Source organism: Stegodyphus dumicola, chromosome 1, assembly GCF_044657685.1.
Source record: "Stegodyphus dumicola isolate Sdum_Otavi_A_Nest chromosome 1, ASM4465768v1".
Classification (NCBI taxonomy): Eukaryota; Metazoa; Arthropoda; class Arachnida; order Araneae; family Eresidae; genus Stegodyphus; species Stegodyphus dumicola.
The window spans coordinates 209,589,456-209,612,052 of NC_140768.1; the positions used below are offsets into that span (position 1 = coordinate 209,589,456).

At 31.4% G+C, this 22,597-nt stretch overlaps 1 protein-coding gene across 4 annotated transcripts in view; it reads left to right on the plus strand.

Moving 5' to 3' along the window:
• The window catches only part of LOC118203292 (lysosomal alpha-mannosidase-like), a 261,846-nt gene that overhangs the window by 172,295 nt on the left and 66,954 nt on the right, over window positions 1-22,597 (plus strand). For all 4 annotated transcript variants that reach the window (XM_085825125.1, XM_085825130.1, XM_085825133.1 and 1 more), the window contains 6 exons: window positions 39-242; window positions 8,437-8,494; window positions 8,588-8,627; window positions 11,580-11,649; window positions 13,111-13,227; window positions 15,109-15,231. In XM_085825125.1, coding sequence (XP_085681251.1) covers window positions 39-242; window positions 8,437-8,494; window positions 8,588-8,627; window positions 11,580-11,649; window positions 13,111-13,227; window positions 15,109-15,231 — 612 coding nt within the window. The remainder of the gene's footprint in view (window positions 1-38; window positions 243-8,436; window positions 8,495-8,587; window positions 8,628-11,579; window positions 11,650-13,110; window positions 13,228-15,108; window positions 15,232-22,597) is intronic.

The following is a 22,597-nucleotide window of genomic DNA, read 5'->3' on the forward strand; positions in this document are numbered from 1 at the left end:
AAATAAAATCTGATGACAGGTTTTCATTATAATTTCAGCAAGCTGTGGGTATGAAAGTGAATGTTTTTTATTCCACTCCAACTTGTTATTTATTTAGTCTTTATGAATCAAATATGACATGGCCTGTTCAGAAAGCTAATTTCTTCCCATATGCATCAAAGCAACATGAATATTGGACTGGATATTTTACTAGCCGTCCTGCTCTCAAATTCCAGATTCGCAAGTATAATGCCTTTCTGCAGGTTTGTATCACAGTAATGCAATTAAAATTAAAATAAAAATGATGTGAAATATTTTCAACAATATTTAATTTCTCTTCTTAATTTTCATTGTTTAATTTCTGAATTGTTTCTTAATTTTTATTGTTTAATTTATGTTGGTGAAATTATTTTTTAGAATGTGTTTCTAAGGTTCGCATTCACCTAAAAATTTTTAGGAATCTGGTGAAAATGTAAAGTTTTCTTTAAAAGGTCAGGAAAAATCTAGAACTCCTTCCCAAAAGTCAGAAAAGAAGGAGGGAGAAATTTTTAGGTTTTATGTAATAACATAAAGACAAAAATTGCTTGACTTAAAAAGAAAGTAAATTACATATTGTTATAATCTTTTTTTTTTTTTTTTTTTTCTTTTTTTCTTTTTTTTTTTTTTTTTTTTTTTTTTACACGAGCTACTTTACTTAGTAAGTATTATTAGTTTATCTTCTTTATAAGTTCCACAGCCTGTTACCAAGGCTGTCTCTCTAAGTTTCCTCCACCTGACCCCATTCGGCGCAATTCCATCGGTTAACTCCAATTAACCTTAAATCTTGCTTGACATCATCTATCCATCCTAGTGGGTGGTCTTCCTTTTCGTCTTACTCCCTCAGTTCTTGAAAAGGTTATCTTTTTGGTTGAAAATGCATCATCATATCTAAACACATGGCCCAGCCATCTGATATGAGATGCCGTTATGATTCTCACAATATCAGTTTCACCATATTTCCAATATTTTCCATATAGTGCATGGTTATAGAGAATCCTCCACATGCCATTTTTTGTACTGGTCCAACGATATTATTAGACCCACCAGCAGCCGAGCGGTAAAGTCGCTGAACACTGGTAGTTCGGTCCGAGGTTCGAATCCCGCGAACGGGCTGGCTGCATGGGTGTTTTCGTGGTTTTCCCCATGTGTAACGTGTATACGAGCCAGTTTCCCTTAGAATGTCCTCCACGAAGGCATCCCTCCCTTTAGACAGATAGCCCTAGTGTGCTTTGCCATAATTAAATACACCACCACACCAAAGATATTATTAGTTTATAGCTGAAACTATTTTACCAACCCATTATTCTCTCCAATTAATATCGAGTTCCAGTTTATTTTTAAAAAATATATATAATTGTTCTGTCACCCCTCTCTTTAAAAATGTAATTGCCTTTTTTAAAATGAATAATGCAATTTATAAATAACTGCACCATGTAATTACACATTATAATATGTAACTGTATTAACTAAGCATTTTTTTAATATAGTATAATTTTTCAGTTTTATTTTGAAACACCAAAAGAGTAATATCGTTACGAAATGGGCAGCTGTGGTAAAATTGGTTCCTTGCAAAGGGAGTTAGGGTTTCCAGAAAGTGGCAGGGTTGCGAAATTTGGCGCAAAATCGTCCATTTGGTGACAAAATAGGTGATATGTCATAGACGGAGCGAGAACATTCTAGAATAAATTCTTACCAGTTTTCCCAAGAATGTTCTCAAGGCAGATCAAAAGGTATATATAATTTGCCTGTATGTGGAGAGTATCTAGAGTATGTTGACTTCAGTAGTATTGTCTTGATTTCAGAGATTAGCTTGAGAGCGATCGATTCAAGAGCTGTACATAAGTGCCCTAAAGCTGTCTTCACCGTCATAGCCTGATAGCCTGCGTTGCTGATTGTTTCAGCATGTTTGTTGTAGGTTTTCGTAACACGTCGTGGAACTGTCCTTTGTAATATTGACAAGTAAATTGTATTTTGGTTCTTCATCAAGTGTTGTCATCAATCATTCCAAATCCATGAACCTGTAGAATGCAACAATATTTATTCTGAATGATGTATTGTTCTTCTGTTTCTTTCACAAAATGAAATTTTTTCCCCATTAATTTGGTATCTCTTATTTCTTTTTTAATTATCTTAATTTCTGAATGATTTAGGTTTATATTTCCTAATAGTTTAAGGGTATAGTATTTCATATACTATATGCATATATACAAAAAAAAAAAAAAAAAAAAAAAAACATAGTAAAGGCCAAAAATTAACTTGATTTGTTTTAAGTTTATATATATATATATTTCAATGAAATTTCCATATATATTTCCATAATATATATCTATAATAATAAAAGCAAGTGTAAGTCTGTCTGTCTGACCGAGCTCTCCAGCCAAATCTATGGCACGCAGGGACCTGGAATTTTTTATACGGAAGCACAAAGGGGCTGGCCACCAGACCTCGAAGCCCGATTTTCGATTTTTGAATTAGAAAAATTTTAAAAAAATTATTTATAATTAATTAATCACGGTTTTTTTGACTCACTGATATTATTATTTGTTTTCAAATAACGTTCGATTGTAACAATTGATTTCTTTATTCTAGCGTTAGTTTGCTGTTTTGACGATACATTAAATCGATTAATTACAATTCATTTCTTTTTTGTAGCTTTAGTTTGCTGTTTTCATGACACATTAATTTCTTTTTTTTTTTAAACTTTTTGTTTCTTAATTAATACTATCGTGGTTTTTTGACTCACTGATCGTGTTGCTATTATTTATTTTCAAATAACGTTCGATTATAACAATTGATTTCTTTATTGTAGCGTTTTCTTCAGTTTTTGTAATCATTCTTCTGTTGGTTGCTTAACTTTTGCTTTTCAGATTTTAGAAGAAATATGCCGCAGCCACCTCGAAAAAAGAAATGTTTGGAAAATAAAAATCGACAAGAGAGCGATACCCTCGCCAGTTCTTGAAAGAGACGCAGACGGGACAAGACGGATATCCACTGTATCGTCGTAGAAGCCCTGCAGATGGAGGTTTTACAGCAAGCATCAATCTACGAGGATCAGAAGTTTCGGTGGACAATGCCTGGATTGTTCCTTACTGTCCACTACTATCCAAAATTTTTAACGCACATATCAACGTTGAGTACTGCAATTCTGTCAAGTCCATAAAGTATGTATGCAAGTATGTCAATAAAGGATCCGACATGGCTGTATTTGATGTTACCAGTGGAGCCAATGAACTGAATGAAATTCATCAATATGAGATGGGAAGATACATTAGCAGCAATGAAGCAGTGTGGAGAATACTCAACTTTCCAATCCACGAACGTCATCCCACAGTCGTTCATCTAAGCGTCCACCTTGAAAATGGCCAGAGAGTGTACTTCACTGAAGAAAATGCTGCTGAATGGGTCCAGGCACCCCAGGAAACAACGCTCACATCTTTCTTCAAGCTGTGCACCCAAGATAACTTTGCTCGCAATTTACTTTACAACCAAATTCCAAAGTACTACACATGGAACAGCAGGAACAAGAGTTGGAACCGCCGTAAACAAGGACAAATTGTTCCAGAAGAAACAGGAATCCGGTCTACTGATGCTCTTGGCCGTGTCTACACCGTCCATCCCAACAACTCCGAATGCTTCCACCTTCGCCTATTACTACATGAAGTTAGAGGCCCAACATCATTCACGGATTTGAGAACCGTTCAAGGAAGAGTCTGCAACACTTTCAAAGAGGCCTGCCAACTTCAAGGACTTCTGGAGAATGACGAACACTGGAACACGGCGTTAGAAGAAGCAGCTGCATCTCGATCACCCAAGATGATGCGTAATCTGTTTGCTGTAATGCTTCAAACGTGCTCCATGTCGGGCCCTGAACAGTTATGGATGAACCACAGGGAGAACCTGTCTGAAGACATACTGCATCAAGCAAGGATCCAGCAGCAGAATATGGACCTGGACTACAATGACGACATCTTTAACAGAGCCCTAATCTACATTGAGAACAAGATAATATCTCTAGGAGGATTGAACCTGAAAAGCTTTGGACTTCCCCAACCTAACAGAAACAGCGATTCTGCCATTTCCAGTGAAGTAATTAGAGAACGAAGTTATAACATGGATGTGCTCGCAGCTTATATACAGGAGAATGAGCCTAAATTGGTCCAAGATCAAAAAGAAGCCTTTGACAAGATTACTAGAGCAGTTTTTGATAGGCAAAGGGGTATATTCTTTTTGGATGCTCCAGGCGGAACCGGGAAGACGTTTCTTATCAACCTTATTTTGGCAAAGGTGCGGCACAGAAATGAGATTGCCCTGGCTGTCGCTTCATCCGGCATTGCTGCTACACTCTTGACAGGTGGTAGGACTGCTCACTCGGCGTTCAAGTTACCCTTAAATCTGACAAGCACAGAGACTCCAACGTGTAACATCCCAAGGAATTCAGGAAAGGCAAAGGTTCTACAGGATTGCAAGCTCATCGTTTGGGACGAGTGTACCATGTCCCACAAAGCCGCATTCGAAGCATTAGATGTCACCATGAAAGACCTCAGACGGAACAATGACAGAATGGGAGGCGTCGTAATGGTTTTGGCAGGCGATTTTCGACAGACGCTACCAGTTATTCCGCGTGGAACGAGGGCAGATGAAATGCAGGCCTGCATAAAATCTTCTTACATCTGGAATGGCATTCAAACACTTGGATTATCGACTAACATGCGAGTTCATCTCAACGGTGATCCCTCTGCCCAGCAGTTTGCAGATAATCTACTGAAACTAGGAAATGGAGCCCTTACTTCAGAAAATGAAGATGGATATGTAGCGATGCAAGGCATTGGAAGGATTGTGACTACTGAAGAAGAACTGAAAGAGGCTGTGTTTCCGAATGTGATTCACCACTTCACTGATCACGCATGGCTGTGCGAAAGAGCAATTCTTGCCCCAACAAACGAAGCCGTCAGTGTTATCAACAAGGAACTTTTACAGAACTTTACCCGGAACTCTTCATATTTACAAATCTATAGACACGACATGCAATATTGACGAGGCTGTCAACTATACGACAGAGTTTCTCAACAAATTAGAGCCACCTGGAGTACCCTCCCACATATTGGACTTGAAGGTTGGAGCACCGATAATTCTCCTCAGGAATCTGGATCCGCCTGCACTTTGCAATGGAACAAGACTTTCTATCAAGAAACTGATGCCAAATATTATAGAAGCCACCATCATGACCGGACATGCTGCAGGCGAAGATGTGTTTATTTCAAGAATTCCTATAATCCCTTCCGATCTCCAGTTTCAGTTTAAGCGTCTACAATTCCCTGTTCGTTTGAGTTTCGCGATGAGCATTAATAAGGCACAAGGACAATCTCTCAAAGTTGTAGGGCTCGACCTCCGTAAGCCGTGTTTCTCCCATGGTCAACTGTACGTGGGTTGTTCAAGAGTTGGTAATGCCGATAATCTACATATCTTAGCTCCGAATGGAAGAACATTAAATATAGTTTATCCCGAGGCTCTCTAACGAAAAGGACAATCTAACGAAAAATTATTGCCACTCTCCACTCTCCCAAACTAACTCTGACTATCATGCTTTAAATAGTGATGTTATTGTTTAGTGCTCTCTTGAGAGCATGAGCAATAATCCGAATGGTGCTGCCGTACCAACAGACATTAATCGGTCAGGGGCCCTTGCGACCACAGCTCGAGCTCCACAAACATACACAAACACTCTCCTCTTCTAATTCATTGTCATCTAAATTTAACTTACACTTAAATTAAAAATTTAATTGGTTCTTAACTCCAAATTTCCTGTAAGCAGGATGTTTTATTTCATCCATGTTTTCGTTACTTTTTATTTTTTCTGTACTGTACTCTCTATCTTTCCCTTTCAACTCTTTCCTATCTTTGATTTTGAATTTTTTATGTTTACTTTTCTTTATACTTCAGACCAATGATTATAACCACATGACTACGGTTTCCTAGCATGTGCTAATATGAGGTCTGTTCTCATTTAAACTAATTTTTTAACAGATGGCTCATGGTTAGGATATATTGTTCCTTTTTATCGACGGGGAATGTTGTGTGTGTGGGGGGGGGGAAGAGAGAGAGACAGTCTACATGTCCTACACTACTATTCCTGCGCTATTCACTTATCTGCATTTTCTAAATGCACGGGCAACGCCGGGCGGGTACAGCTAGTATATATATATTTGTGTCATATTAATGAGTAGATGAATTAAAATTTCATAATGTTCTTAATTATTTCATTGTATTTTTGTGATAAGTAACAAAAGTATTGATAACTAATTCATTAAGTTTGGTCAGGGAAATCATTTCATTTGGGCAGAGAAATTAAAATGGAATATCAGGGAAAACCATATACTTCATCTAAAAAATTCATCCCATTCTGGAGGCTATGTTTGTGTGTAACTAATTTTTCTTTGATATTTATGGTAAGACTAGTAAATGCAAATTTTTAATTAATATGAAATTAAATTATTAATTAATTCTTTTAATATTCCTTAAAAATATTGTTTATGTAGGTAGGTACATCAGATGTACTATTATTTACATCAACTGATATCTTATGATTATTATTAAATTATAAATATTATTTTGCATATATAAACTTTGGACAATCAATAATAAAATTCTGTAGTGAAATATGTGACAGCTCCATATGCTAATTCACTAGCATCGGCAAAAATGTGTAATTGGAATTTAGTGAGATCTGTTTTGAAATAATATCTAGTTATTGCAAAAGTTTCGAATTTAGGAATGTTCTTACACGAATTCTCCCATTTAACTTTCAAATCCTCACTTAGCTCTTCATACCATCCTACACCTCTCTCCCATTATTCTTGAAATAGAATCTCCAGTGTAATTACAATTGGTGTAATTAATTCCATAGCTTCATAAATTTTACATGCTAATTTCAAAGTGTTTCTTTTTATGTTCTGTCTATCCTCTAACAATGGCAAAATAAAAGAAATGTCAAAACTAAATTCATCTGTTTTGGTGTTCCAAACAATACCCAAGACCTTAAGTAGTAGTATAAATTTCTTAGAAATTGAATGATTATCATGTATCATGCCAGATATTCAAAAGCTCCTTTGAATTCATTCGCTATTTTCTCAGATTCATAGCTAATTTTGGTTCCCATTAAATGATAATCTAGCTTCATAGCTTTTATCACTAAATTTTATTTCTGTTTCAAATTGTTTCATAACATCAGAGTAATTCAATAGATTATGTTCCAACTGAGATTCAACACCCAAGCTATCAGTTTACCAAAATCTCTTCAGTTCTTTATTTATTTGACAGTCAGTGAACCCATCATCAGTTTCTCTTGTTTATGTTCACAATCATGCACAGGGACTGTTGGAGCCATTGCTACACAAATGTTATGCAGAATTTTGCTGTGGTGAACACTAAATGCTTGATCTTGAACACATATTCTGAAGAAAGTATTCACAGCAGTTAAATTATTGCTTATCTTTTCACATTCAGCCAAATTTATTTCCCAAAAGTATTATGCATCTTCTGCACTGCAGAATTTCAAGTGGTTTTGTGCTGTCAGCAAAATATAGGTTGGATAAATTATAGCAGCATTTTAACATTTTCTGTACTGATCTATCCAGGGGTACAAACATATGCATTTATAAGTTTCTCTGTATGTTGAAAAAGAAAGGTTTGTCCATTTGATCTTTAAATTTGCTTTCTGCACTTAAAAAAATGAATTGTCTTTTATAATGAGAAAAAGTGTTATTATTTATTGATTCCATTGTTTATAAACCTATATTTTAACAGTGACAAAATTGATAAGTTATGCAAAAAAAATTAGTTGTAGAATTTTTGTGAAGATCGTGCAAAGGAAAATAGTTTAAATCAAACTCATGTCAATAGTTTTAGTTTAGAATTATAATTTTAGTTTAGTTTCTTTATGCTTGATCTTAACATGTACTATTTCTGCTTAATCTTAAAGTGAGTGGAAGGGAGTTCTGCTTGCTGCATTCAGTATTTATTAACAAGGATCTTTACTGATAAGGAATGTCAAAATTAATAAAGTGGACAGTAAATCTCAGTTCTAAAATTTCATTTTTCAGTAAAAGTCATGTGATGGGATATTGGTTTTTTATCAGTTTTATATTGGCCATTTTTAATAGAGAAGTGACATACCAAACATAGACTTCACATTAATAAACGAATTTGAATATAATAATATTAATAATAATTTGAAATCCTAAATATTGTCACATAGAATGTCAGGTACTTCAATTAAATTAATTGTTAATTCACAAAAGACTGGAAATCCATGGTATAATTGGCTCTATTTATGTAATTTGTTCATTTATCTTTTATAGTGCATAATATTTGATCAACGAAAATCTTATTATACAACCGATTTCTTTCCCTCTGTTTCAGATGTGCAAACAACTGGTAACTTTAGCAGATGTGGAGAATGCTGATATTATGACACTTCGTAAGTAAATAGCATCTGTTTATTTAAGTAAAATCAGTGTGAATTGAAATCTTATTTAAATTTTCTTATTTAATAATGAGTTTTATATCCTAGATAAAGCTCTTGGAGTTGTGCAACATCATGATGGAATTACGTAAGTTAAGATTGAAAATTATTTGAGATATATTACTAATTTTTTCTGGTAATTATCGGCAGTAGACTCTTTAGCTCATATGTAATTGATTATAACATTTTAACAGTTTCTTTGATCAATCAGTATCTTAAAATAAACTATACCTTTATGGTATTTATTATTCTGCAAAAGCACCCCCTCCCCCCCCCCCGAAAAAAAAAAAGGAAGAGAAAGAAAAAAGAAAACCTTAAATGTACACCATCTAAAGAGGATCCAGAAGAGACTGCAAAATTCTAAAATTTCTAATTGAGGATAAATTTTTATCCACTTAAAGACTTTGGTGAATTATCCTTAGAAAACATCCTTTACCTGGAATTTAATGTTGAACCTTTGGACTGCTGTTATGTTATCCATCATGCCATAAATTAGGGATGGTCAACCTGTGACACACTATGTAGCACAGAATTTTAACAGTGGTAAGCAAATACTTATTGAATTAAAGGATTTGAAAAAATAATAATACATCTGTATCAACTCCATCAATAGATACACACATAAACACATTGAAATAAGTATAATAATTAAATTTCTCTGCAAGATGTTAATTGTAACCCAACTGAAATCCAAATTATTGACCTAGAGCAGCATACTACACTGAAAAGCAAATATAAGGAACTTATTTCAACTGCAAGTGATCCAAATTATATTGAATTTTAGAAATTTATACGAACAAGCAATTTTCCAAATTTACACAATTTTGCTGTCTGATATTGTTGTAAGTTTGTATCAACATGTGTTTGTGAACAAATGCTTTCTATTATGAATATAATAAAATCAAAATATCATTCAACATTAACTGATATACACCTTAAAACACCAAATGTTGCTAGTGCCTTCAAGAACTAATCCTAATATAGATGACTTCATAAAAAAACTACATATTCAAAAATCACATTAATTAAGTACTGACTTTAATTCTAATAGTTATTTAGAATTAAATTTTTCAAATTATTCTTGATTTTATAGATAATATAACTGACTGAACCTTTAAAAGTGTTTATAGCAATAAAACCCTAGATTGTACGTTTGATTTACGTATTGTTTTTTAAATCTCCATTACTCATATAAAAAATGTGCTATTTGTGTAAACATCCCATAATTAACTTAACATTTATTTTGCCTTTTCATGTTTTTAGTATGTTGGAAATATTGGAAGTGGCATGCATTTTTTTTTTTTTTTTTTTTTTTTTTTTTTTTTTTTTTTTTTTTCAGTTTGTAGCACTCTTCCAAACACATCCAAAAGGTTGGCCACTCCTTCCATATATACACAGGAAATTGCTATAATTTTTTACGATGCAATTTATAACATATCTAATAATTATATCAAATAAAATTTTATATTTTTAAGAAATATTTAATTTTTTAAAATATAAATTTAATAATATAAATTAAATGTAAATTCAATATTTTAAGAACTTTGAAGCTGGTTATTAATGTAATTTTAACTTTTAAAATATAAAAGGCTTCAAAATCATTATATTAAGCACTGTCTATTACAGTTTCTGATTTAAAAAAATACTAACTTGTCTGTCTGAAATATTATATTACTTTCTTACATTTTCTGTATCTCTTATCACTAGCTGACCAATGGCTGAGCAAATTTTTTGCATTTTGTTTTTATCTTCTCATTTGATGGCACGTAACCGAATGTTAAAGTTGCTCAGTTATTGATTAGTTAATACTGGTAATTCACCCAATGTTTTCATTTGTAGGTCACACCAGTTCCTTTTTCTGGTAACTGAATGGGTTAGTTATGAGCCATTTTCATAATATTTCTCTTCTGTAAATTAAGAACGGGCTAATTTTCATTAGACAGCTCTCAGAAAGTTATCCCTTATCATTAATATGTATCTGTGATATGCTTTTTCCTAAATAAATTAGTCGTATCCTATCTTCTCATTAAAAAAACATTCACATATATGTTTTTCAGAAAATATAGTAATTATTGCATAATGAAGTAGATTATATAGGGGATTAATAGGTGTGGTACAGCCTTTATTTTGTTAAATGTTTATCCTAGACATGCATTTGTAATTCGAAAGCTTCTTAGAATAAATTATAGGGTTTTGAGGAAACAGTTTTAGCTTTGCAGTAGGACCGTTTTCCAAATAAAATATTTCACTTTTTGTGTGGTCCATCTAGATCAAAATGTTCAGTTAATGAATTAAGTACAAAAGGTTATGTAATGTTCAATATTTGTAGCTATATTCAAGAAAGTATTTGCTAACTTAGGTGACTTTTATAACTATTTCAAAAGGATTTTGAATATATCTTTAAAAAACGGATGGGGGAATTTTCCCCCTCTCTCGTATTTATTAATGAAAAGAAATTTAAAAACAGAAGTCTGGCAATTATGATTCCTTATTGTTGGCCTTCATGCCACCTGCCAATGTGTAAGATATCTGTCTTTCAAATTTAATCAACTGACTCAGTAATTCAAAAGAAATGTATTGCCACTGCCTGAAATAAAATATTTTTATCTTTCCTATATTATTATTTGGCAAAGCATAAAATATTTAATTTTCCTATAAGTTTAATTTGTCTTATTGATTAACAAACTAAATGAATTAAAATCAATTAACACAGTTTTTTATCTCTACTATTTCTTACTATCTAGACCTATAAAAGTACATTATCTGGACACATTTAAAATTCATTATATATTTTTCTTTTTTATAATAAATATTTCTCGTGGTGGCTGTGCAATGGTTAGTTAACTTTGAAAATTCTTCATTTTATTCATTAAGTACAGTGTTAATTTGATATGTTTTGAGAAACTAAAATAGATTAATTGGAATTGCAGGATACTTGAATTTTAATATCAGTAGTATGTATTATCTTTCATTCTTCTTCCAATAGTTAAAAAAAAAAAGCTTAAAAGTATTTTTAACAAATTCTGACATTTAATTGCAGAGGAACTGAAAAGCAGCATGTTGCAGATGATTATTCAAGGCTGTTATCTGAAGGCTATGCTTTATGTGAGGTTAATATTTTATCATTATATATTTTTATTATTAGAGAATTAGTGATTTCTTTCTTTATAATGACAAAATAGAGATTTTTTTTAGAAAATTTTCTGCTTGATTTATGAAATGTAAAAATACAAATGGTTATACATGTAACTGCTATAATTTTGGGGGGTATTTTGATCTGATCTGGAGGATTTAACTATTTCGTCCTTAAGTGATATTTAAAAATTAATCTTATTTTTCCCATTATAAAAATTGTGTTTTGAACACTTTTTACAATATTCTACTTGTGCCATATTTTTATAATACATAATCATTGCATTTACATGCATCCAAATTGTTCAAGAAAGGTGCCTAAAGGTTTTATATCCTTAGTATCAATCTTAGGCATTTATTTCCAGTTATAAAGTTTCTTGAAATAAGGGAGTTTCGTGAAAACAATTTCAGACTCTGTGTGAAAGAGTAGTGTTAATACAAAATATAATCCCATTATATTGTATAGTAACTTTTTGTATTTTGCTATTAAAAACATAATAAATATTTTATTGGGATTTTTGCTCTGATTGCAATGCATAAAAAATTAGACTCTACTATGTTATTAAAATATGGTGTAGACAAATGGAATGATTGAATAAGCGGAATGAATGCATATTCATAAAATTTGTCATTGTTTAAAAAAAAAATCCTCCTACAATTCAGTACATCTTTTCCAACATTCTGGAAACTACTTTATTTATCCTCCTCTTCAAAGATGTTTGATTAGACATGCATCCACCATCTGGTGTGATGACACTGGGAAAGGCTAAATATGGGTATAAAGGGAATGAGGCCCTTTATAGCCCAGTCTCCATTTACTTTTATATGATAGATGCTGTTCTTCAAATTGTCTGTGAAGACTTGGTAAAAGTTATGAGACTTAGGATCTAATTCATTATTAAAAACTTAATGATAAGCCTTTGACAGACTGAGATACTTCCTGTTTACTTATAATTTTTTACATGCATATGGGTAATAAGATTGAGTTCATTTTAGGTAATACATGATAATCATTAATATCCTGGGTCACTTTGCCACAGAAATCATAGTAAGACCAGGATTCTCAGATTAAAACCATTAAAAAAGTCCAACAATGTGGATTACATTTGAATGCTTTAATGCACATAACTCTCTCAGCCATAATATTGAAACTGTTTTCATTAAATTCTCTACATTGTTTTCAGAAACTTTATGGAAATAACACCTGTAGCCATCTTTTTTAAACACTTTGGGATGACTGTGTGTTCATATATGTATAAGTAGTAAATTTAGTAATTTAATTTAAGTAATTTAGTTTTATTTGACTTTTTCTTTCACATTAATTTTGAATTCATGTATCATAATTAATTTTATTATAGCCCTTTATCTTTTATGTTGAATTTCATTTTATGAAATTTTATTTATGGATATCTATGTATCTAATTTTGTATTCCATTTAGGATGCTATTGGAAAGTCAATTCGTATCCTGCTTTCAAATGATACTATATTACCTCGGCTTTATTTTTGTGAACATTTAAATGTCAGTCAGTGCTTGTTCACTGAGCTAGAAAATCAGGTAATTTGTTTTCATTAATCTTTTGTCCTTAATTTTATATTTAATCCCTATATTTTATATATAAAATACATTAAATAAATAAAAAGTTTTTACAGACTAAATATGTGTTTCATTGTGCCAGATACTATTCATCCTTTGATTATTTTTGTATGCCTATCTTATATTCAATTCTTAAAAATTTATTTCTCAGTGAAATTTTTAAAACATTATTATTTAATGTTAAATGTAATTTTTCTTCGGTTCAATTTTGTTTGTTTGACTTTGTGTTCATATTTCATGGAAGAGTGGTTGCCAGAACCTCAAGGAAGTTGGACTTATACTTCCACCCCAATTTTGAGAGATCTAAGGGGATCTAAATCTAAGAAGATGATCTGAGGATCTTCCATCCCTCTCCCCTACCAGCAAAACACACGAGAAGACTTTCAGCTTGCCATATATTTATAATGCTCCCATGCCACAAAGACATTACACATTTACTTAATATCCATGCCTTCTCTGGAATTTGAATCTGGGCTTTCTGGTATGGCAGTCAGAGTCGCTAACCTCTATCCCATCTGGGCGGCTCTTTAGTTTAATGCTTTTCTTTTATTTTTCTCCAAACCTTATGCATACTATAACTTTTAACTTTTGAAATTACGTTTTCACTTAATTTTTCCTATCAATAATAAGATGCTGAAACATCTCAACCAGTGTTTTGTTGATATAATATTACTTGAGTATCTCCCTCTTCTTATTACTACTAATTTTACTCTTTGTGAACCAAACGCTCATTATTACTTTGTGTGATGTGTCTGAGCAATGATGTATTGCAAATTATAGAAACTGATACATTATTATTACTGTATTATACATTTCAAAGATGTTATTGCTTGCAATACTGCTCTTTTTATGCCATGATAAAAGTTACTATTCATCCCATTTATAATTTATTTTCACAACCATAAGTCAAGTTTCTGAATTATATGCTAACAATGGTAGGAATAAAATATGCGTGTGGGACAGAAATATATAATACATATGGTATATAATACATATGATACTTAAAAGTATTTTTATTATTTCACGTATGATTATCAAAAGTAGAGTAACCATAATTTTAAATATTATTGGGTATTGTTTGCAATTATTTGTGTGCTCATTTATGTATGCAACAGGGAAATTTAATTTTTTTATTCAGTTTTTTTCTTTTTGTCCTAAAAGACAATATGCTATTTTTTATAAACAACAAATTCAAAAATCAATTTGACGAAATTCTAATATTTTATGATTAAAAATTAAGTTCTGTGTTCTTCAATGAGAAAATGTTGCAAATCCATCTGCTTCTAGTTTAATTTTATGGATTCGCGTATGTCTCAAACATTTACATTAAAAATTTTTGAATTTTGCCTATGCATTGCTCTGAACTACTACAATATTTTAAGTATGCTGTGCTGACCTGTAGTTTTTTAAAATATTCCACTCTAGGTCACTATATTTTTAAAAATGGACTGCTGTAGTCATTGAGCCAAAAGAAGATTTTGAAATTACCTCTCTCCTAGCATTACATAGGAAAATAATTTTAAAATTTAGTGCCAAATCCAAGAATAATTTTTTTTATTGAATTTATATCTTTTATTGCAGCTTATTCATATTTGCAATAAATTATTATCATTTTAAATGTTGTATCTCTATGCAACTTTTTAAATTTATCTGAGAAACAATCTTAAATGTTTCTTTTAATTTTTTAGTTCAGAAATTAAGAACTAAATTAATATTTTTGTTTCAGAATAATTAAAACTTAAATCTAAATTTTGTTAATCCTTGAGATTTGATTATTATTTATTTATGTATTGCAAATTAAGTAATTTTATATCCAACTTGTTTTTATTTTGTTTCTTTCAGTATCTTGTAATTGTATATAATTCTCTGTCCCATCCTGTGAAGTCATTCGTAAGGCTGCCAGTTCTTGGTGAAGGTTATTCTATCAAACAGCTGTCAAAAAGGAGAAAGTCCATTCCTGCTCAAGTATGCATTATGTTTTCCTTTATAGAAATGTTCTGTATTTACTCATGCATTTTTATCCTTTTTCTTTCTGATTTTAATGCTTGAAAATCAGGAGGGGAAAATTATGTGTATATATTATTTCTGAAAAGATGGCTTAAATGATAAACATAGAATATTAAAAACAGACAGAAAGACACATTAATTTTATTATGTTATATATATTATAGGGCTTACCAATCTCAATAACATTGTTTTTTGCTTAGACAAAATACTTTGCTATATTTGTGCATGCATTTTACACTGTTACTATAAATTAGAAGTTTCTAAATCATATACTGAAAAATCTAGGGGAAAATTACATGAGAGGGAGAAATATGTGATTAAATATAGTATATGCAGTAGAGTCATGCATGTTTGAACAATCAGTCACCCAAACTCATTAAAACTTGTCTGGATAGATATCAGCAGCGATTCTGAGAAAATTCTTGAAATAAGATTTGCATGCTACGAGTGAAATGTGAATGAAATTCTTCCCATGATATATGATGTTTAGTTCTTGGAGTTATACAATCATTCACTACTAGTTGCAATCAACAGAAGTCTACAGCACGAGTTCTTAACATCAGAAGTAGGTAACCCACTTAGTTGTCACAAAAGGATTGTACAAATCTTCGAATCAGCATCTATTCTGTAAACCCTTTTTCTCATGGCATGATCTGTCAGGCCATGGCTTCTGTTTTACAAAATTTTTCAGGCTCATCAGTGGCCAAGCGATAAAGCACCTGAACATTGATAGTTCAAACTAGGTTTGATTACCAACTGAGGATTTAGTGGTTGTTGAATTGTTTCAAGTTTTCGCAGAATGTGTTCTTGTCTATTAGTAATCCATGCAGTCGATGAATAAATGATCCAAGACTGCAAATTATGAAGCTTGAATTCAAAACACATTAATAAAATATTTATTTAAAAAATTAGTATTTTATGTTCCTGTCTTTACAGGTCAGAGTTCCTTTTGCTCAATGATTTGATCAAAACATTAATCAAACTTTGTCTATTCACAGCACCATATGTACATTAATATTCTGTACACATCACCCCCCTCAGAATGAACTAGGTTTATCACATCTAAAATTCGCATACATTCTAATATGAAATAAATAATGTTCTAATTATTACAAAAAATTATTACAAAAATTATTACAAAAAAGTCTAAAAAGTTTCAAAGCGTAATCTAATGAATATCAAAATTATACAAATTTCTGTTAAACATTTTTCAATTAACCCTCTGACCAGCAGGGTTTTCGCTCAAAAAGCACAATCCCAGAACTATCATGAGAGAGAATTATTTTCTTAATTTTAATATCAAAATGCTCCTAGAACTTTATATCTGGATTCATGTACTTTTAATATATAGCCTTAATTTCTTGGACATGTTTTAAGATGCAATATGTTCTTACAGACATCACAAAAAATAATTTAGTCAGAGAGGTCTTATACTTAGTCTTGAACAGGGTTAAACTGTGCATAACAATGTTATAAGCATAGAAATTCTATATTTCATTTGCATATAATACTGAATTGTACTATTCTGATATTCAGTGATAAATTCACAAATTCATAATAATAATAAGTCCAAATGAAATCTATAAACCTAGTCCTTTTAAAATTGATCATAAAACACTTTAACCATGTATTTCAAATGGTTACAGGTGTTGAACTGGTCTTCAAATTGCCCCATCTGTAGTTTTAATATTATAAACTCTTACCTATCCATCACACTTGAAGAACACTTCAGTGATCTTGCCCATTTTCCTTATATTTCATGGAAATGATGGTTTCCTTATATTTCATGGAAATGATCAATACCAAGTCATTAATTTTGAATTTTGAACTTCTTTCAAGTTCTGCACTGTATATGCTGATTGTAGGTTCATTATATATTCACATTTCGATCTCTTCCAGAATAAGTTTAACAAGGTTACTTTGTGATTGAAGTGTTTTAATAAAATACTTTTGGTTGAAAAATTTGAATTGTTCAATTTCACATAAACTCAAAATTCACCTGCGAAATAACAAATGTGCAGGTTTTAAGGGAAACGGTTCTTCTGGCTTTGAATAGGTATATGTTAATAGTCTTGAAATTATGACTTCTTCAATTTCGGTCAGAACGTTTTCTAATTCTTTCACAGTCAATGAAGATTTTAAAACTACTTTTCTCAAACTTGTTTTTACTGATCTGATTATCCTTTCATAAAATCCTCTCTACTGTGCTCCCTTTTCAAGGATGTATTTCCATTTGATGTGGTGAGATGAAACATATTCCCTTATATCAGAATGATTAATTGGCATACTTATTTACTGTAAGTCCACTTTAGCTCATTTAAATGTTTTAATATTATCATGTAGATGTTGGAATGTAAATCTCTTCTAGATATAAATCCTTTCATAAAATCCTCTCTACTGTGCTCCCTTTTCAAGGATGTATTTCCATTTGATGTGGTGAGATGAAACTTATTCCCTTATATCAGAATGATTAATTGGCATACTTATTTACTGTGGGTCCACTTTAGCTCATTTAAATGTTTTAATATTATCATGTAGATGTTGGAATGTAAATCTCTTCTAGATATAAATCATCTGAAAGTGAGCTTAAATTCTTCTAGTGTCATATTTAAAACTGATTTTAGATGGATTGCCCATGTGATATAGCACAGGTAAGCAGAAGTACTATATAAAATTTACTGTCAATGTTTTTCACAAGCAGCAAACCAACAAAATCTGCACCCAGTGTATTGCAAAAGGTGGTGATTCATCAGTTCTGCCAACTGACAATAATGCTGTAATCTGCATTCCTGGACAAGAATTGTAAGATTTGCATATTTTGCATCATTTTAGAGTAGACTTGATGCATTTCTTTCTTGAATTTGGACTAGCATGTTAGAAACTCCTGCCTGTACCTTCTCATGAGAGCGTTTAATTGTAAATTTCAGTGAATTTGAGCTCTACAGGCAATAACACTAAATGTTTTTTCTAAAACTTTATCTTTAATTCTTGTAATCTCTTGTCAACACCAATAATTTCTTCCTCATCTAAAACTGGGTATAAATCTCGAATCTTTGGCCCTTTGAAAATGCATTATTCTTTTTTCAAATTTTTTACTTCTTCCAGAAAATTTCCGTATTATATATATATATATTTATGCAGTAGGTTTCTGTGTCGGAAAATTCACTTGCATTTAATTTAGATTAGATTCCATCACATTAAATATGAATTCTCAGATTAAATATGAATCTCCTAACATATGCTGTTATTCTGTAGAACTGTACAGTTGAACTATACTTATTTAAGTTTAGAAAGTAGTTTTTCCTTTTCTCATTTTTGTCAAATGTCGCATTCACTAATACTTTAAACTTAGATCTTTCCTCCATAGTTAAAGGCTCAGAATTTTACTTTTGTGAGGCCATTTTTCTTCAGGTTGTTGAAGCCAGGTGGGCTCTCTAAACCATTTCGCATTGTTTATCAGATCTGCTGCTCTACAACCTTTTGATATTACATCTGCTAGATTATCTTCACTGCTGTAATGTTTCAAGTTGGCTGGATTAGATATTTCTTGAATTTCACTAACTCTGTTCGCAACAAACTGCTTAGCATTTCTGCGTATCCTCCAGAAGGCTACTGTGGAATCAAGCAACAAGTAATAATCCCTCATGTAAAAAACGGGTTTTAAGCTGTTGAGTATTCTTGCTGCAATCAATGTTACTGTCAGCTCTAACTGTGGAAAAGTTAATTTCTTCACTGGTGCTGCTTTTGGTTTAGATGTTACAAAGCTAACCTCATAATTTTCATCTGATGTTTCATAGTAGACATATGCAGTGGCAGCATATGCTACTTCGCTAAATATATAACTGGAAAAACTAAATATATAACTAAATATATATAGCTGTCGGCAAAAATATATAACCGGAATTCATTGAGGTCTGTTTTGAAATAACATTTAGATATTAACAAAATTTCCAATTTAGAAATCCTCCTCCCATTTAATTTTGAAATCCTCACTTAATTCTTTATCCTATCCTTCAACTCTCTCCCATGATTCTTGAAATTAAACCTTCATGCTAATTACAAATGTGTGATTAATCCAACTGGATCATAAATTTTATATGCTAATTTCAAAATGCAAAATTTTCATATGCTTCTTTTTGTGTTCTATTTATCTACTAGTAATGGCAAAATTGAATAAACATCAAAACTAAATTTGGTATATACAGTGGTGGCCAAAATTGTGGACACTTTTGGAAATTTTTATGTTTTTGAACTTTGTACGCTTATAGAAAATGTTACGTTTTGCAAAATGCAAACTTTTATATATCATTTTAAACAGAATTTATTACTGAATTCAATACAAAACACAAAATTCAATTATTTGCAATACAAAAAAAGTTATATGTACTTTAATATAAAAAAAACGCAGTTATGAAGTGGTTTGTAATGTCTAGCTTTCCTGGCCAATCACTGTTCTTGTTCCGAGAACCAATCAAATGTAACTGCCAGTAGAAGCTGACATCATGTTTATACTTAAAACAGTTCATTATTTTGCTTTGTTCTGTAGAAGGAGGACCTGTTTCTTATACACTGCAATTACAAGTAGGAATTTTTGTAAAAATTTTTAATATTTAGTCAAGAAGCAATGACATCAAATAAAAGAGTAGATTGGACACCTAGAAAGAGATGTAATATTATTGTGTTACGAGAAAGTGGTCTTTCCTATGCTGAAATTGCAAACAGGTGGGTAGTTCAGTGACTACATCTGGAGTCCGAAAGTTTTGTTTACGATATCAGGAGACCAATTCAATAAAAAACAAAGAATGAAAAGGCCGAAAAAGGTGCACCACATCTATTGATGACAGAAGAATAAAAAGACTATGTCTCCAAGATGGAAAAATGTCATCAGCGGCCATCAGAAGTGATCTGAATGATGCTGGTGTTTCTGTCAGTTCAAGAACAATCAGGAGAAGATTAACAGATGTTGAACTGAGAGGTAGAATTCCACGTAAAAAGCCTTATCTTAATTTTCAATAATGAAAAAAAAAAAAAAAAAAAAGACTACAGGGGGCAAAGGAACACATTAATTGGACAGATGATCAGTGGTCACAAGTTATATGGAGTGATGAAACTAAGATATCGCTATTTGGTAGTGATGGGCGAAAATATGTAAGACATAGAATAGGAGAAGAGCTACATCCTGACTGCATTCAAGCAACTGTGAAGAACCCAGTTAGTGTTATAATTTGGTCATGCATGTCATCAGATGGTATTGGTTGCCTTCATGTCATCGATGGGACACTGAATGCCAGAAAATACATTTACACTATTCTAGAACCAAAACTTCTTCCATCAGAGATCTCTTTCCCAACAATGCTTCGTTTATTTTTCAGCAGGATTCTGCTCCTTGCCACACGGCCAAAATATCGAAAGAGTGGTTTCGTACAAAGAGCATTAAATTGTTGTCATGGCCAGGAAACAGTCCTGACCTCAATCCTATCGAAAATTTGTGGCACCGTTTGAAAACTCTTTTCCGAATGAGGCGCCCATCAAATAAAAGGGAACTAATTGAGGGTATAATTGTTTCCTGGCATCATATAATAATGAATGAAGAGCTTAAAACTCTTGTCAGCTCAATGAAACGTCGATGTGACGCTGTAATAAAAAATAAAGGTTACCCTACTAAGTACTGATAACTCACTGCAATCATCACTATCTAATGTATATCGATAACTATTATTGTTTAACTTTTTTTGTATTGCAAATAATTAAATTTTGTGTTTTGCATTGAATTCAGTAATAAATTTTTTTTTAAATGATATATACAAGTTTGCATTTTGTGAAACATAACGTTTTCTGTAAGCATACAAAGTTCAAAAACATAAAAATTTCCAAAAGTGTCCACAATTTTGGCCATCACTGTATATTATGTATGTACTGTGAAAGCTATTTTGGCTACCATCAAACCATGAAAACTAGCAGAGATCCTGCCAAAATTTCTTCAAACATTTCTATGAAATGAACAACCATGAAATGGAATTGGTGCTTCTTTACTTAATAAACAATCGGTGTTCAATTGGCTTCATTTTTGCATTTCAAAAAGGGGCTTGTTGATTGCCACTATTTTCCTAGGCCATTTGATTTTAATAGAAGCTCTGTTTTATGGTTTTATTAATTTTAATAATAATGATAATATTATATTCATTTAAAATAGAAAATTTAAGAGAATTAAGTGAAGAAAGGACAAATTAAATTAATGATGATAAGTTTGTTTTCTGTATTTGATGCAATTTCTTACTTAGGGTTGTATTTAAATTTTATTATTTTGTTTTTAGTAATGATGTAGTTTCCTATGAAGTATTATATAATTAAAAGAGGGTATAATAGTGTTTAAATAATTTTTTCTGGAGAAATGAATAAAATTTTTAATGAAGTATCTTATCCAAATTATCAAGGGATTGTATATATTTGTGTGATTACTTTTTTGTATTTGGTTGTAAGAAATATAATTGGATTATTTCTTTATGTTTTTACTTCTACAGCTCATCCTATGATTGCAATAGGGTTAGGAGTAGTATTTTGGATAACCTTTTTTTAATAGGATGGAGAAAAAGATTTAAAATTAGTGCTGCTCATTTAGTTCCTGAAGGGAGTCTTTTATTTTTAGCTCCATTAATAGTATTAATTGAAAGAATTACACATTTGTTTCGCCCTTTTACTTTATCAATTCGATTAGCAGCTAATAAAATAGCTGGTCATTTAATTGTAGGTTTATTATCAATAATTGGAAGACTAAGAATTGGGGGATTTGTTTCATCATTATTATTGCAAACAATTTTGTTGGTGTTAGAATTTGGTGCTTCTGTAATTCAGGGTTTTGTATTTAGAATTTTAATATTGTTATATGCTTTAGAATATTATTAACATTTGATAAAGTATTTTCATAGATATCATATAATAACTATATCTCCTTGACCGTTCTTAGCTGGAGTTGGAAGATTGTGTGTGGTTATTGGAATAGTAAAAATTTTTGTATTTTGTGAGCATGAATTATTGTTTACAGCATTAATGATAATGGTGTTGGTGGCAAGAGTGTGATGACGGGATGTAATTCATGAAAGAACATTTCAAGGTTATCATTCAAGACTAGTATTAAGAGGATTATTATTATTTATTGTAAGAGAAGTATTTTTCTTTTTGAGATTTTTTTTAGCTTTTTTTTCATTCAAGACTGAGCCGAACTACAGAATTAGGTGTTTCTTGGCCTCCTATAGCGATTACACCTTTTAATCCTTTTCAAGTTCCTTTGTTAAATACAATTACATTATTATCATCTGGAATTAGA